This window comes from Equus quagga, chromosome 4 (assembly GCF_021613505.1).
Source record: "Equus quagga isolate Etosha38 chromosome 4, UCLA_HA_Equagga_1.0, whole genome shotgun sequence".
Classification (NCBI taxonomy): domain Eukaryota; kingdom Metazoa; phylum Chordata; class Mammalia; order Perissodactyla; family Equidae; genus Equus; species Equus quagga.
Genome location: NC_060270.1, coordinates 81,180,567 through 81,197,453, shown reverse-complemented (window position 1 = coordinate 81,197,453; position 16,887 = coordinate 81,180,567). Strand labels below are relative to the sequence as shown.

The 16,887-nt window shown below is 34.0% G+C and overlaps 1 protein-coding gene across 1 annotated transcript in view; it reads right to left on the bottom strand.

Annotated features, from left to right (window-relative positions):
* THSD7B (thrombospondin type 1 domain containing 7B) overlaps positions 1-16,887 on the bottom strand; it is a 675,055-nt gene that overhangs the window by 489,193 nt on the left and 168,975 nt on the right. The window contains exon 3 of the mRNA XM_046659574.1: positions 1,131-1,379. Within this exon, the coding sequence (XP_046515530.1) occupies positions 1,131-1,379 (249 nt within the window). The remainder of the gene's footprint in view (positions 1-1,130; positions 1,380-16,887) is intronic.

Below are 16,887 nucleotides of genomic sequence, written 5' to 3'. Positions count from 1 at the left end.
GGGTCCTCTTAGTAAAAAGTGAACAGTCAGTATGTGAGGAGTATGTTGAATCTACACTGACTTCAACGGTGAGGCAGAGAAAGTGTGTGGCTAAGAATCTGACAGCAGGAACTCGCCCCTCTACCCACTCACCTTTCCCTGCCCCCCACACACACTATTTCAGGCTTAGGGAATAGCCAGGCCCAACAACACTCCCACTGAGTTTGTAACTCCTCTACCCTTCACACTAAAGTCTACAAGAAGCTATTTTTTGCCTCATTTGATTTTTCACTAAGGAAACAATTCTCAAATTTTAGAGACTATAAGAAACTATAGAAAAGTTCTATCTAAAATAGCTGCAGATTTAACAGATATAGTTCAGGGCAGCTGTCCATCAGGAAGTAGCACAAATTCATCCCCAACAGCTTCTGAACAGCCAGCCCCAAATGACTTCTGTCATTATCAGTTTAGGCCTATTATGAGCCAACAACCCAGAGGAAAATATATTGGAGGCCTTTATCAAGGGCTCTATAGCCAGGCAAAATATAACGAATAGCAAGATCTTAAAATACAGCTACTTGTCTGTGTTAATCCTATTCCCAACATTCTCTGGCTCCCTAGGGACTCTGGAATAGAAACAACGCCACAGCATGGCAGTGACTTTGAGAGACAGAACTGCATTAGAATCAAGGTCACTCGTTAGCTGTGTAACCTCAGGAATTACCTTAATCTCTCTAAGCATTAATGGCCTCATTTACAAAATAAGATGCTATGAATGTCTTCTTAGGTTGTCAGAAAAATTACATGTGACATGTGAGGTAATGATAACTGATGGTTACCCAGCATTTATGATGTGCAAGATGCTGGATGAAGTAAGCCCTACTAGTAAATGAGTAAACTAAGGCACTAGACTTAAGGAATTTGCCGAAATTCACGTAATTAGAGTCACAGAAATATAATTGGAGCCCAGGGAATCAACACAGCCCATGCTCTTAACCCACTGTGCTTTACTGCCCAGTATGGAACTCTGTACTGAGAAAAGACTGAACAAATACGAGTCACAGCTACTCTTATTCTTGTGAACATCCCTATATCACATAACGTGAGGTTATATGGAACACTGAATACCCATACCAAAGAATGCACAGTACCTGGGACATGGCTGCAAAAATTCTCCTTCGACAATGCAGGCCTCTTTCTCAAGAAGTTCAGGGCACTCCCTTCCACCTCCAATAGCAACATGCTTCACATTGCGGCTCCTGCTCCTGAATCCTGGTGACAGACTCCCTGAATGACATGTCTTGGAGCAGGAACTCCAGGGGGACCACTCAGTGGTTTCACAGTCTTTCGGCAAGATGCAGGACTGGACAGTCAAAGGGAAGGAGTCTTGCATGCAAAGGCTGAGGAACAGAAGTGAAGAACAACAGGCCACAGATTAAATGGATGCAACTAATATTATGAAGTGCCTATAATGAAAAAAAAAAATGAAATCTGGTTTAAGCATTCAAATGTGAGGATTAAAAAAAAAATGTTAGAGGTATCATGATAAAATATTGGAGGACATACATTGTAAGAATGGACGCTCTATTTCATCTCATCAACAAGAAGTTTCTAGGTTTTGACTTTTCAGAAATGGTTACCAGCTAAGGAATGCCCCCCCATCCACCCTCTCCACCCCACTCAAATTCATATGTTGAAGTACTAAGCTCTAGTACCTCAGAATGTGTCTGTATTTGAAGATGAAGCCTTTAAAGAGGTAATTAAGTTACAACAAGGTAACTAGGATGGGCCCTAATCCAATACGAGTAGTGTCTTATAAAAACAGATTAGGACGCAGACACACACAAAGGGAAGACCATGTGAAGACACAGAGAGAAGACAACGATCGACAAGCGAAGGAGAGAGGCCTCAGGAAATACCCTGCTGACACCTGATCTGCGATTTTCCAGCCTCCAGAAATGTGAGAAAATTAATTTCTGCTGTTTAAGTCACCAAGTCTGTGGCACATTGTTAAGACAGCCCTAGCAAACTAATCCAGAAATTTAATAAAGGTTTTCAATTTGTGTATGTTTTTAGAAAAAGATGTCAATTTCCAAAATGGACATTCTTCTTCCTTTAATAAAGAAGGTCCTACAGTACGCGGCTCTCTGTATACTGTTGAAGTAGTGGTTTGTTTCTTCCCATTTGCCAACTTTCATTCTCTGTGCTCATCTTCCCCTGACTGACTTTTCCTGCTGGGTCAGGAGGACAGATACCAAGACTCCAACAGTACCAGCACTTGCAAGGAATTGCAGGGATTAATCAAGGGCTTTGAAAAGGGCTCCTAATTCTTAGTATTAGGAAGGGCACATATTCCATTGGATACATATTTACTTATTTTTAATGTTACTTTCACTAATCTGCCTCTTTGGTTAAAAAAAGAATCATACAGGTTCCACCTAGGGCCCTAGTCTAATTGAATCAGGGAGATTCCATTTTACTGGAATAGTGGGATGAGCACTAAATGGTGAATCAGAAAGATCTGGGTCCTGAATTTTGCATCACAATACATTAGCATGACCTTAGTCTCTTGGCTGGTTAGTTTCATTATCTGTAGGAAAAAAGAATAATAAAACGTGATCTGCTCATCCCCCAAATCTGTGGTAACCTTTAGTGTTAAGTAGAATTACCTTATAAACTAAAGCCCACAGCAAAGATCATTGTCTACTCACAGCAATGGGAATCAATCCGTTCATAGAAGGTGGTGTGCCTTTTTAATAAAACAGATATATACTGTGGATTTGTCTTTTAAAAAAAGAGATGCTACGGTAATTATATATCCTTGACATTTATAGAGTACATTGTCATTTGTAAATTACTTCATAAGTATTCAACTGTAAAGGAAATCTTTGAAACTAAAAATTACTCTAGTAATTCTTACTTCCTCAGGAAATGTTAAAGAAATCTCTTTACTGAAAAAATAAGGACAGAAACTTTTATAAAAATCAAGAGAAAAGTACCCTCAACTACATTAACGCTTCAATTACCACTTTAAAATAATATTAAATATCTCAAATATTCATAAAAGTAGAGTAACATAATAGATGCTCCCATAATTTAATGGCAAAGGCTAACATTTGTTTCAGATTTCATTAAATAAGTAAAAACTTAGAAATTCAGGTGAAATCCCCTATGCCCTTTGCAATCCTAGTTCCATCTCTCTTTCTCAGACACAGCCACTATTCTAAAATCGATTTGTATTATTCTCCATCATGCTTTTATACTTTAACTAGACATGTATATGTTCATAAATAGCACATGGCATTCACTGTCTTGCATGTTTTTAACAGTTTTACTTAAATGTTTTATTATACATATGACTCTAGAAATTATTTTCTTCCCTTAATATTACGACTTCTAGACCTATCCATGTTGATAAATGCAGTAATATTCATTCATTTTTATTAGTAAGTAATATTCCAATATGACTACACAGCAATTTATTTATTTATTCTCCCATTAGTGCATCTTTTGGTTGTGCTTAATTTCTTGCAATTCCACCGGACTATGTATTTAAGCTCTTTTCACATGTTTCTATGTTGTTAGACATGTGTGAGAGATTTCCCCTAGTATTTTTGCCTGGAGTTGGCCATAAAAATTCATGTAATCAAATCTGCTAGGTATTGTGAACTTTTCTTTCCTACATGCTCAAAACTCTTGGTTATTATCAGACTTACTTTTTCCAAAATGTTGAGAAGTGCATTCGACTTCTCAGATTACCAATGAGCTTTATATCCTTCTCATATCTGTAGTGACTACTCAGGTCTCCTGTCCAATGAAGTGACCATCCATACCATTTGTCCATTATGGTAGGCTGACTAACGGCCCTCCCAAAGATGTCCACATCCTAATGCCTGGAAGCTGTGAATATGTTACCTTACACACCAAAAGAGACTTTGAAGATGTGGTTGTTAAGGATTTTGAGAGGAAGAGATTATTCTGGATTATGCAGGTGGGCCCAATGGAATTACAAGGGTCCCTATAAGAGGGAGGAAAAAGGGCCAGAGACAGAGAAGGAAATGTTATAACAGAATCAGAGGTTGGAATAATGTAAGGCAAGAAATGGGTGAAGCCTCTAGAAACTGGAAAATACAAGGAAATGGATTCTCCCCTAGAACTTCCAGTAAGATAGAATAATGTCCACATTTCAAGATTTCTTCACTTTTAGGCTTCTGACCTCCAGAACTGTAAGATAATAAATTTGTATTGTTTTAGGCCCCTTAGTTTAATTTCCTACTGAATCAATAGAAAACTAATATACCCATTTTTCTATTGGGTTGCCTTTTTTCTTATTGAATTTAAACTTGCACTCATACACATTTATAGATGATGACGATAAATAGATATAGAGAGATAAAAAGAGAGAGTCTATGCATAAGAATACTTCCTGAGTCCTATACAGTGAGAATACTGTATAGAATATAGCATTGTTGTTTGTTCTATATGTTACAAATATCTTTTCCCATAATTTTATTTTTAATTTTGTTTACAGTGACTTTTTGTGGTACACAATGTTTTTAGTTTGTTGTTCAATCTTTCACTTTATAGTTTGTGCTTTTTATATCAAGTTTAAGTTTCTTCCATATCTCAATGCCATAAAGTTATGCTCTCATATTTCTTTTTCCAGAAAACTTTTATACTTTCCAATTTCTTATTTAGGGCATCAATCAATTTGATAAACATTTTCATGTATGGTGTTTTATAGAACCTCTTTTTTTGGAAACATCAACACTGAACACATTTGTCCTTCTTGTTTAACCTACGTAATTCTGATTATTTTTCCTCTATTTTCAGTGTTTTTCTCTTTCAAAGAGATTTCTTAAAATTATCTTTAAGCTTTTTCTTAACACATTTTGCAATCAAATTTTTAATGTCCAAAATTACTTTCTTATTTCCTACTTATTCCTTTTTAATACTGTCCTACTTATATATCATGCATGAAATATTTCATTATGTGTCGTTGACTATTAATCATAACTTTCTTTTTTTTACTTTAGTGATGCTTTGCTCTTATGAATTAGAATGAGGTACACAGATTGGTGTCCAGATTGGAAGCTCTTTGATTATAGGTGGTGTTCATCAAAGGTAAACATCACTGTTAGCTGTTCATGCAGAACTCAGACCATTCTATTAGAGACCTGCAAATGTTGGTCTCCTTTAGTCTTTACTCTTTAGCTCATGTTTCTCCCAAAATAGGAATCCTCCTATCTCTTGCGTCATGTGCATCGACTCACTGTTAGCTTTATGAAAGCTGATTGGAGAAAGAGCTGTCAGGGCACTCACAAACTATGTATAGATTTTCATTTAAGCTGCACATTCACGGGATAGTGTGTCACACTTAGACTATGTTCTGCAGGTAAGGGAGTAATTTTTAGGCACATTGAAAACATTTGTCCTCAGAATTACTTACTGCCTATAATTCTTAAGCCTTCCAAGAATCTTATGTTAGTTAGAATAGAATAGGCTATATGGTGGTAACAAATAATCCCTGAAATCTCAATGGTTTAACAAAGTAAGTGTCCGTTTTCCTTTCCCATAGTTTGATGCAGGTTATTCAGCTCTCCTAGAAGGCACTGCTCTACCTGAAGACTTAAGGATCCAGCTTGCATCCATCTTACAGATTCACCGTCTAGAATACGTGGCTTCCAAGTTCACCTTTAGAAAGGAAAGGTAGACTAGGAGGATGGCCCAAAGTGATTAATGACTTTAGCCTAGAAGTGGCTTATGTTACTTTTGCCCACATTTCATTGGCTAGAGCTCAGTCAAATGGGTCCAGCATAACTGAAAAGAAGACAGTGAAACATCTTTCTGTTTGCCTTGGAAGGGGCAAAAATGTGCTGGCCATAGAGCTTTGTGTCTGATCCAGCCGTGCCATGTCAACTGATTTGCTTCTTGCAGATCTGCCAACTGAAGGGGCGCTTTCAAGCTCATCCAGTCTGCTAGGTAAATTATCACTCATCCATCTGCTTTCCAGTTCCCAAAATCTGTTGATATTTCTTTTGAGCTATTATATCCTTTCCTATTATATTTGTCCTTGAGAGTGCATGCCCTTTTTATTGTTCTACTGTTATTTAAGTGGAATTCCTGAATACAGCAGTAATAAACCATTGTATTCATTTTGCCATATTTAACCAGAAACCTGAAAAGTTATTTGATGTAAAGCTTTGCTAAATCCACATAATGATCCAATCTATAAATCAACAAATTCCTAAAGAGCTAATTTTACTCTACGCATGGTTAAAAATGCATGACTAAAGGGGCCGGCCTGGTGGCATAGTGGTTAAGTTTTCGAGCTCTACTTTGGTGGCCCAGGTTCGGAGTTTCAGATTCCAAGGGCAGACCTAGTATCACTTGTCAGGCCATGCTGTGGCAGCATTTCGTATAAAATAGAGGAAGGTTGGAAGATTGGCACAAATGTTAGCTCAGTGACAATCGTCCTCAAGTAAAAAGGGGAAGATCAGCAACAGCTGTGAGCTCAGAGCAAATCTTCCTCACCAAAAAAAAAAAAAAAGCATGACTAAAGTATTGAATAGTGAAAGTATTTTCATTTCTATTAATATTCTTATAAATTACATAATATTGGTGATAGAATTTAATACTTCCAAAATATGCTTTACAGTTAAAAAGTTATTTTATAGAAGTGAAATTGCAACTCAGAAAATATTTTAGAAATGGTAATAAAACAGTGAGCCATTCAAAAGCACCATTATTCCAATTATTTAGCAAAACACCGCTATCCATATGGTAGAAGCTTACACACATTATAGCATAATAACAAGGGAACAGTTGTCTCTAGAGTTTACAGATTCTAACTTAGAGAATGCTTGCAAGATCACATCATGAAAATAACAGCAGAGAAGAAAAAGTGAATGGAGAAATGAAGACAAATGAACTAGAACTGAGATAGGCTTAAAAGAGAACCAATTTGGGAAATAAGATAAAAAATATGTTATTTATTTTACCGATTTTTACACCAAACTGGTGGCACTGTTCTTTCACCAATCAAATTAATAAGATCTGAAAGAAAAAAAAGAACTTCAAGAAGAAAAATATGCATTTACTGAGGTCTCTGTGAAATCCTGGCTGCTTTAGAAACTAGATTTAAAAAGTGAACTGCCTACTACAATATAAGATTCAGCAACTAAAGACATTTGAATAAGCAGAGTTTTTAAAATGTTGTCTAGAAGACAATTTTGAAAAGGTAAGAAATAATTTAAAATTACTAAGAAAAAAATATTAAGGATTACTGAGAAATTTTAGCTGGGAGATTATGAGTTTCCTTTTCTCTATAACCTCCTTGGTTGGCCAAATTAACCTGAGGCAATTTATGTCTTGTTTAATAAAAATAATGTTTATGTTAGGTTAGATTATAACTAATAGGGGCCACTGCTTGAGATAACCTTTTTGTTTCTAATTCTCAATAAAACAAAATTGAGCTATTAAAATGCCTCTTAATATCTTATTTTGATTTATACTATTTTAAACTTTTCAATAGGTAGTAAATCTAAAATCATGCACTAAAGCTAGAATAGCAATATGAAATTATATTTTAAATATGCTGTTCAGTTGCTTCTGTGAGATAAGAGATTGTTCTAGAGATATAGAGATAGGCACACAGATATACTGAGATATTAAATTCTTGAGAAGGAATATCCTTGAGAGTGATATTATATCAAAATGGAATGTTTTTAGTATTGTCATCATTTCCTGTTACTAGAAAGCATTATTTAACAGTGATTTATAATGCACTGCAAGTCTCAGAATAAAATGGGCTTTATCTTCTCCCAATTTCTTAGAGTACTAAGAATGATCTGTTGGTATACATTTGTGAATGTGGGTGTACATGGTTAGAGATGAAGGCAGTATCAGCAATCATCTGAAGGTCTTAGCCACGACCCTCATTTTAGAGGGAACTGAACTAATGTCCCCAAATTTATGTGATTTTCAATGGCACACAGCAAAAATATAGAATAGCCAAGCCTGAAATTAAATTCCTCTACCTTTTAGGCTAAATTTTGTTTATAGTTAATCCATGTGAGAACTCTTCATATTACAGACTCAAATTTATAAGACCTGAAAGTTGCATTGAAAAGAAAAAGTCTATCTTGGCTTCCACATTTGGGGAACATGGCAGTTGCCTGACTCTGAATGTCTCTTACCACCACACCCCTCAAAGAATATCACCAAAAATGGGAAATAAAACTATGCACTACCCTTGTGTTCACCATTACTGGAGACAGAGAACATAAATGAACACACACCTTTAAATCACACGTAAGTAGAAAAAATTCTAAGAGATTACTCACAGACCACCTACTAATGAAAGTTACTGAGTGTAGAAAGCACAGGAGGGGCATCCTAAGAAATTCCATGAAAAAGGACTACAGTCTTGAAAGTGTGTGGGGCTGGAAGTCGCAGTCCTGGAGAAGCGTTCCTTTGGAGGCTAATCCTATACAGAGAGAATGGCTGGTAGTCCTTAGAGGTGAGGCAGTGAAGGAAATAGTGAGGGAAACAAAGGTGAAACAAGACATACCAATCTTTCCCCACCACTGCTACCAGCCACAACAACCATAAATGAAACTTCATGAAAGAGGGCAGAACTGATAGAAGAGGATGTTTTTGAAATAGAAACTGTGTTCAAGAACTGAATAGGAACAGAAATAAAGCAGACCACGTCCGTTCGAAACTACAATGAAAACTCAGAAAATGTAAAAGGTTTTCGGCTGCTCAGAAGTCTCCCCTTAACAACCAGGAACAAAGCAGAAAAACTACTGTGATACAACACACAAAACTGCAGTAAATATCCTCAATAAACATTTGGAGATATTAAAAAAAAAGAAAACTACTCAAATCTACCCTGAACCAGAAATACTAAAACTAAGACGACATTGGGTAAAAACCGGAAAGAAATAAAAAGAGAATTGATTGAACCCAGGAAGAAAATAGAAGAAAAAATCATTTCAAAAATGAATACTGAATGACAAGATGCCCAAGAAAGAACAGATTCAAATGAAAACATAATGTAGGATATTAAAGGAAAGTAGAGAAAAAAACAAAGAGAGAGAAGATGAGATAATGAAGTAAAATGCGTCAGAGAAAGTAGATGAAATGGAAAATAGGCAGGGAGGTGCAACTACCTATATTAAATGTCTTAGAAAAAATTGATACACTGGAACAAATTAATGTTAACAAATATAAGTCCAAAAAGTTTAAATAAAAGAAGACCTGAACCAATACGCTGAAGGGACCCACCAGGTACCATGGAAGTCTGCCCCAGAATAATCAACTCCAAGATACACACTAGTAAAACTATTTGACTTGAAAGATAAAGAAAAACAATCAGATGATCAGGCAAAGAGATGAAATAACTTACAAAGATTAAAAAATTAACTGGCTACAGGCTTCTCGCGAACAACAAGGCTGCAGTGAAGTAGAGGTTTTCAAGGAAAGAGAAGAGAAAATGTGAACCAAGAATATTACATCCTGCTAAGCTGTTCTTCAAAGAGTTTTTAATCTTCCAAATTCAGGAAATACTGTGACTTTCCATAGGAATCTACTGGATGGTGAGCTTCATTCTACCAAAGACAATTTGGAAAGCTTTGGCCAAGAAAAACTGAACTTAAGAATTTCATATAAATGACTGTAAATCTAAGACTACATGAGGATGAGGTCATAGGTAGAAGAACATTATATAAGCCTTATTTGTTCTGACAAATAGAAAGAATTCACCTAAAAGATGAAAGGATAAAGGAGAGAAAAAATTGGAAAGTAGAATAAGATTATAGGTCATAGGGGGAAGTCATTTAAAACTGATGTAGCACATAGCAATAGATTAGTTTAGAAAAAGGGGAGTGAAGGGCTCTATAAAAAGTGTTAATACAAAGATAGCCCCTAAATTAAAAATACAAGCATTCCTAAATACTAAAAAATATATTTAAAAGTGAAAAGCATACACCGAATAAAAAATACGGTAAATATAATATCATATACACTGTTATTCAATGTAAGATGACAGAATTGAGACCAAACATAACAGTCATGTCAACAAATGTGAATATGCTTAATTTATTTATTAAAAGGAACTTAATGTTTATATTGACTCACAAAGCAAAACTCAACTCCATGTTGATGTTGAATCTGAAACTCAAAGTATGATAATTAAATAAGCTAAAAATAGATAGACAATAATTTATCTACAAATGAAAACAATAAGAATGCATGTGTCACAATCCTGATATCAGACAAAGTAAAATTAGCTGGAAAAAATTAGAAGAGACAAATAAGGATACTTTATAATGCTGAAAGCTACATTTCACAAAGAAAATATAGCTCTTTGAATATCTCTGTATCAAATAATAACAGCAATTATGTAAAGAAAAAATATGGATGATGCAGGAAAAAATATAAAAAACTAAAAATAGAAGAATTTAACAACAGTTTTAGTATGTCAGGTCAAGCAGACAAAAATTAGTAAAAACATAAAAAAACCTAAGGTGTGTAATCAATAAGTACATATATATTAAACAACTCACACCAGTAATAGAGACTATACCTTCTTCTTAATTGAATACAGAACGTTCATAAAGATTGATCATAGATGATAAGACTAAGACAGCATCAGTAGGTTCTATAAACTAGAAATATTACAAACAGCAATCTCTGCTCACAAGGCAATAAAACTACAAATTAAAAATAAAGCAAACAAAAGCACAACAAAAAAGCCTCCCTATCTGGAATTACAATATCTTACATTAAACAAATCTTGGGTGAAAGGGGAAATAGAAGGAGAATCTGTGGAATTTTTGAAATAAAATGATAATAATAAATACACTGCATGTTCAGAATCTATGAGATCCATTTACAGCAGGAATCAGAGGAAAATTGATAACCCTAAACACACAGGTTAATACAAATAAAGATAAATTAATTAAATACCCTACCCAAAAACCTAGAAGGAAAAAATAAATAAATACAAAGGAAACACGATAAAGAAAAGTGCAGAAATTAATGAAGCAGAGAAAATAAAAACAGAAGAACAAATTGATAAACCAAAATCCTGTTTTTTTCAAATCAACCAAACAGACAAACTACTATTTTAAACAATGACTGAAGAGAAAAAACACACGTATATAAAAATAAAAAATGACACAGGATAAATAACTCTTCATGCAAGATATACATATATGTAAATAAATTTGAAAATCTAGGGGAAATGAGTCATTCCTTTCAAGAATATAGTCTACCAAAACTATTCCCAGTATGAATGGAACAGTCTTCATAGAAAAAAAATAAAGTTTTCAAAGATATATCTCACAGCAAAGCATCAATCCAGCTGAATTCACAAAGAAATTCTACCAAACCTTTAGTGACCAGCTAGTCCCAAAGCTACGTAAATTGTTTAGAACATAGAAAATGAAGGAAAACTTTCACGTTAATGTTATAAAGCAAGTATAATAATAACTTGATAGGAAAGCAAAAAGAAGAAAATGACAAAGTGGAGTATATATGACAAATGTACAAACAGTTCAATATTTGAAAATATATTGACATTATTCACAATATTAACAGGTTCAAATACCACATGATTATCTCAGGGAGCTATTCAAAAAGCCGTTGACAAAATTCAATATTCATTCCTAGTATAAACTCTTAACAAAAACGGGAATGAAGGGAGACTTCCCTAATATGATTAAATGTACACACACACACCCCTGTAACAGGCAGAATATCTCCCTGCTCCAGAGGTCCATGTCTTACTCCCCAGAACCTGTGAATGTGTTGCCTTAAAGGAGAAAAGATATTGTGCACTTCTGATTAAATTAAGGATCTTGAGCGAAATGGAGAGATTATCCTGGTGGCCGTAATGTAATCACAAGCTTCCTTATAAGTGAAACAGAGATGCAGGAGAGTGAGGGTCAGAGAAATCTTTCAAAGAATGATTGAAGATACTACACTGCCAGCCAAAGAATGCAAGCAAGCTGGAAAGAATGCAAGAAGCTGGAAAAGGCATGGGAACCGATTCTGTGCTAGACTCCCCAGAATAAATCCAGCCTGCTGACAACCTGATTTTACTACAGTGAGATCCATTTCAGACTTCTGACCTCTAGAACTACAAAATAATAAATGTGTTGTTTTAAGCCACTAAGTTCATGGTAATTTGTTACAGCAGTAAGAAAACAAATACCTCAATCCTAAAACCAGAATCTTTACTTAATGGGATAATCCTGGAGGCATTCTCAATGAGATTTGAGAAAGCTAAGAATGCTCATTATCTTCACTACTATTTAATACTTTTCTGGATTCAATACATTAAACTAGAGAAAAGAATTAAAGGCATGAGAATTAGAAAAGAAGTATAAAATTCTTCCTATTTGCTAATAACTTGACATTATGTTTGAAAATCACCAGAAAATACGTGATTAAAAATGGCTCAAATAATAAAAGAATTCAGCAAGCTACAAGTTATAAGATTAACACTTATAAATCAATAGCATTTTCTGTTGACCACTTAGAGAATATAATGGGTGACAAAATGCCATCTACAATAGCAACAAAAATAATAAAATACTTAAGAAAACAACTTAAGAAATGTTCAAGATCCTTATAAATAAAACTATAAAACATTCCTAACAGAAAAAAATAGACTTGAAACAAATAAAAAGATATTCCTTGTTTTTAGTTACACTGTCTCAACATAAAATGTTAGTTCTTTCTACTATCAGAAAGAGAAATTAAGAAAAAAATCTGATTTACAATTGCATCAAAAAGAATAAAATACCTAGAATGAATATAACCAAGGAGGTGAAAGACCTGTACACTGAAAACTATAACGTGTTAATAAAAGAAATTGAAGAAGACACAAATAAATGGAAAAATATTCCATGCTCGTAGATTGGAATAATCAATATTGTTAAAATGTCCATACTACCCAAAACAGTCTACAGATTCAATACAATCCCTATCAAAATTCCGAGGGCATTTTTCACAGAAATAGAACAAACAATCCTAAAATTTATATGGAACCACAAAATATTCCAAAGAGCCAAAGCAATCTTGAGAAAGAAGAACAAAGCTGACAGCATCATGCCCCCTGATTTCAAGCTATATTACACAGCTACAGTAATCAAAAAAGTATGGCTTTGGCATAAACATAGACACAGATCAATGAGGCAGAATAGAGAGCCCAGAAATTGGCCTGTGTATATATAGCCAATTAATTCACAACAAAGGAGCCAGGAATATACAATGGGGAAATGATAGCCTTTTCAACAAATAGTGTTGGGAAAACTAGACAGTCACATACAAAAGAATGAAACTGGAACACTATCTTACACCATACACAAAAGTTAACTCAAAATGGATAAGAGAATTGAATATAAGACCTGAAGCCATAAAACTCCTAGAAGAAAACATAAGTGGTTAGCTCCTTGATATTGGTCTTGACAATTTTCTGGATTCTACAGCAAAAGCAAAGACAATGAAAGTAAAAATAAACAAGTGGGAATACACCAAACTAAAAAGTTTCTGCCCAGCAAAGGAAATCATCAACAAAATGAAAAGGCAGCCTACATAATGAGACAAAATATTTGCAAACCATGTATCTGATAAAAGGCTAATATCCCAAATATATAAGGAACTCATACAACTCAACAGCAAAAAAACAAACAATTTGATTAAAAAATAGGTAGAAGGTCTGAATAGATAAGTTTCCAAAGAAGACATACTGATGGCCAACAGGCACATGAAAAGATGCTCGATATCACTAACTATCAGGGAAATGCAAATCAAAACCACAATGAGATATCACCTCATACTTGTTAGAATGGTTATTATCAAAAAGACAAGAACTAACAAGCATTGGCAAGGATGTGAAGAAAAGGGAATCTTTCTGCATTGTTGGTGGGAACATAAATTGGTGCAGCCACTATGGAAAACAGTACGGAGGGTCCTTAAAAAACTAAAAATAAAACTACCATATAATCTGGCAATTCCACTGCCGGGCATTTATCTGAAGAAAATGAAAACACCAACTTGAAAACAGATATGCATCCCCATATTCATTGCATCATTATGTATAATAAACAAAGACATGGAAACAACCTAAGTGTCCACTGACAGATGAATGAATTAAAAAAATGTTATATATATATATGTAACATTATATATTTATATTTTTATATATTTATATTATATATAAGGTTATATATGTTAATATATTATATTAATGACAATATATATTTTATATAATTCATATATATGAATATATAATTCAAGTATCTTTTTTAATATTGAGGTATGTTTGACATATAACCTTGTATTAGTTTCAAGCGTACATGATAATCATTCAATATTTGTGTGTATTGTGAAATGATCACCACAATGAGTCTAGCTATCATCTGTTACCATAAATATATACATATATAATGAAATATTATTCTACCACAAAAAAAGAAGGAAATCTTGCCATTTTGATAAAATGGATAGACCTTGAGGGCATTATGCTACGTGAAATAAATTAGACAGAGAAAGACAAATACTGTATGATCTCACAAATATGTGGAATCCAAAACAAAACAAAAAAACCAAACTATAGTTACAGGGAACAGATTGGTGGTTGCCAGGGGCTGACGGTGGGAGATAGGCGAAATGGTGACGAGTTAAAAGGTACACACTTCTAGTTATAAAGAAGAAAGAAGATGCAATGTACAGCATGGTGACTATACTTAATAACACTGTACTATATATTTGAAAGTTGCTGAGACAGTAGATCTTAAAAGTTCTCATAACAAGAAAAAAAATGGTTACAGATGTTAACTAGACTTATTCTGGTGATCATTTCACAATATGCACAAATATTGAATGATTATGATGTACACTTGAAACTAATACAATGTTATATGTCAAATATACCTCAGTATTAAAAAAAAGGTACTTGAATTATTAAAAAAGATGTTAGTTCTTTCTATGTTAATTTATAAATTTAATGCAATCACAAGACAAATTCCAATAAGCTAGTTTTATTGAGCTAGACAAGTTGATCACAAATTTTGAAAGGAATGATTGCCTTTCAAGAATAATTAGGAAATACAGAAAAAGAATAGCTATGAGGAGGGACTGGCTCTTTCAGATATTAAATTATATTGGAAAAGCCTCTCTAATTGCAACAGAAGAGGACTGGCTCATAGACTAATGAAAGAGAACAGAAGCCCAGTAAGAAACCTACTACATGTAGACATCTAACACATGATAAAGATGTTATCTCTATTACAGGGTCAAAGAGATCTTGAGGCATTTTTATAAATGGCACTGGAACACTAGAAAGACTTAGAAAAAGACAAAATTAGATCCATTCCCCACATCATATACAAGATCAGGGTATAAATTGATCCAAGAATCAATGTAAGAAATAAAATTGTGCACACATTAGGAGAAACCATGGGTACGTTTAAACTGGATGTGAGAAAGGCCTTCTAACCAGGACTAAAATTCCAAACGCAATAAATAAATATACATATTGATCAATACGAGGATGCAGAAATTTTTTTAACTTTTGCATAACAAAAATTACCATAAGCAAAGTCAAAACAAAAACTGCCAACTGAGAGACAACATGAGGATATAAATCACAGATACAGGGTTAATATCCCTAACTACAAAGATTTGAAAATGAGAGCAAAGACAAAACTTTCTATAGAAATAGCAAACAACATAAACAGATAATTCATAAAAAGATCTATAAATATGGCCCCTAAATAAATAGGCAACTGTTCAAATTCACACATATTAAGAGAAATGCAAATTAAAACTCTATTATGATACCATTTCTCACATTTCAGATTGACAAAAAATCCAAAAGCTTGACAATATACTTTCTTTGTAACATTGTTGATGGAAATACAAGATGGCTTCACTCTCATGAAGGACAGTTTAGCAATATCTAACAAAACTTGTATGCATTATCCTTTTACCCAGCATTCAAACTTCTGGGAATGTATCCTGATGATATACAAGTAACAATATCAAAATATATGAGCAAAGGTTATTCATTGAAGAATTATTTGCAATTGCAAAATATTGGAAACTACCTAGATTTCCAAGTATAGGAGTTTGTTCAAATAAGCTATGGTATACAAGCTCAGTGAAGTACTATACAACTGTACAAAAAAAATGAGGAAGATCTTGCATAAGTGATATGGAGCAATTTCCAGGAAATAATAATAACTGAAAACAATGCAAAACAGATTACATAGTATGCTACCCTGTGTGTAAGAAAGAAGTGAAAATGAGAAAATATAAAGAAACATAGGAGGATAAACTGGAAAACAAGATGTTCATTATCTACAAGGATAGAAAGACACAGGATGAAGGTCTTTAGGATGGAGTAACACTTCTCTGAATTTACTTCATGTATACATTTGACTTTTGGTGAGGAAGATTGGCCCTGAGCTAACATCCACACCAATCTTCCTCTATTTTGTATGTGGGATGACACCACAGCATGGCTTGACAAGTGGTACGTAGGTCCACGGCCAAGATCGGAAACCCGTGACCCCTGGGCCGCCAAAGCAGAGTGCAGGAACTTAACCACTATACTACCAGGCCAACCCCCAAATATTTTTTTTTTAAATTAAATCAATAAAGATGAGAGGAGGAAAGTAAAATCTAAAACTAAAATAAAACTGAAAAAAAGAGAGAGAAAAGTAAAAGTCTTCCATTCCCATTCCCAACACAACAAAAGCAACAAAATATTCTCCCACTTTCAAAGAACAAATTACAAAAAAACTTTTGGTTTGGGGTCTGCATTTGTTTATGTTTTGGGAAGGTGTGGAATAGAAAATTTCTTTCCAAATCTACTTTGGTGGTAGAGAT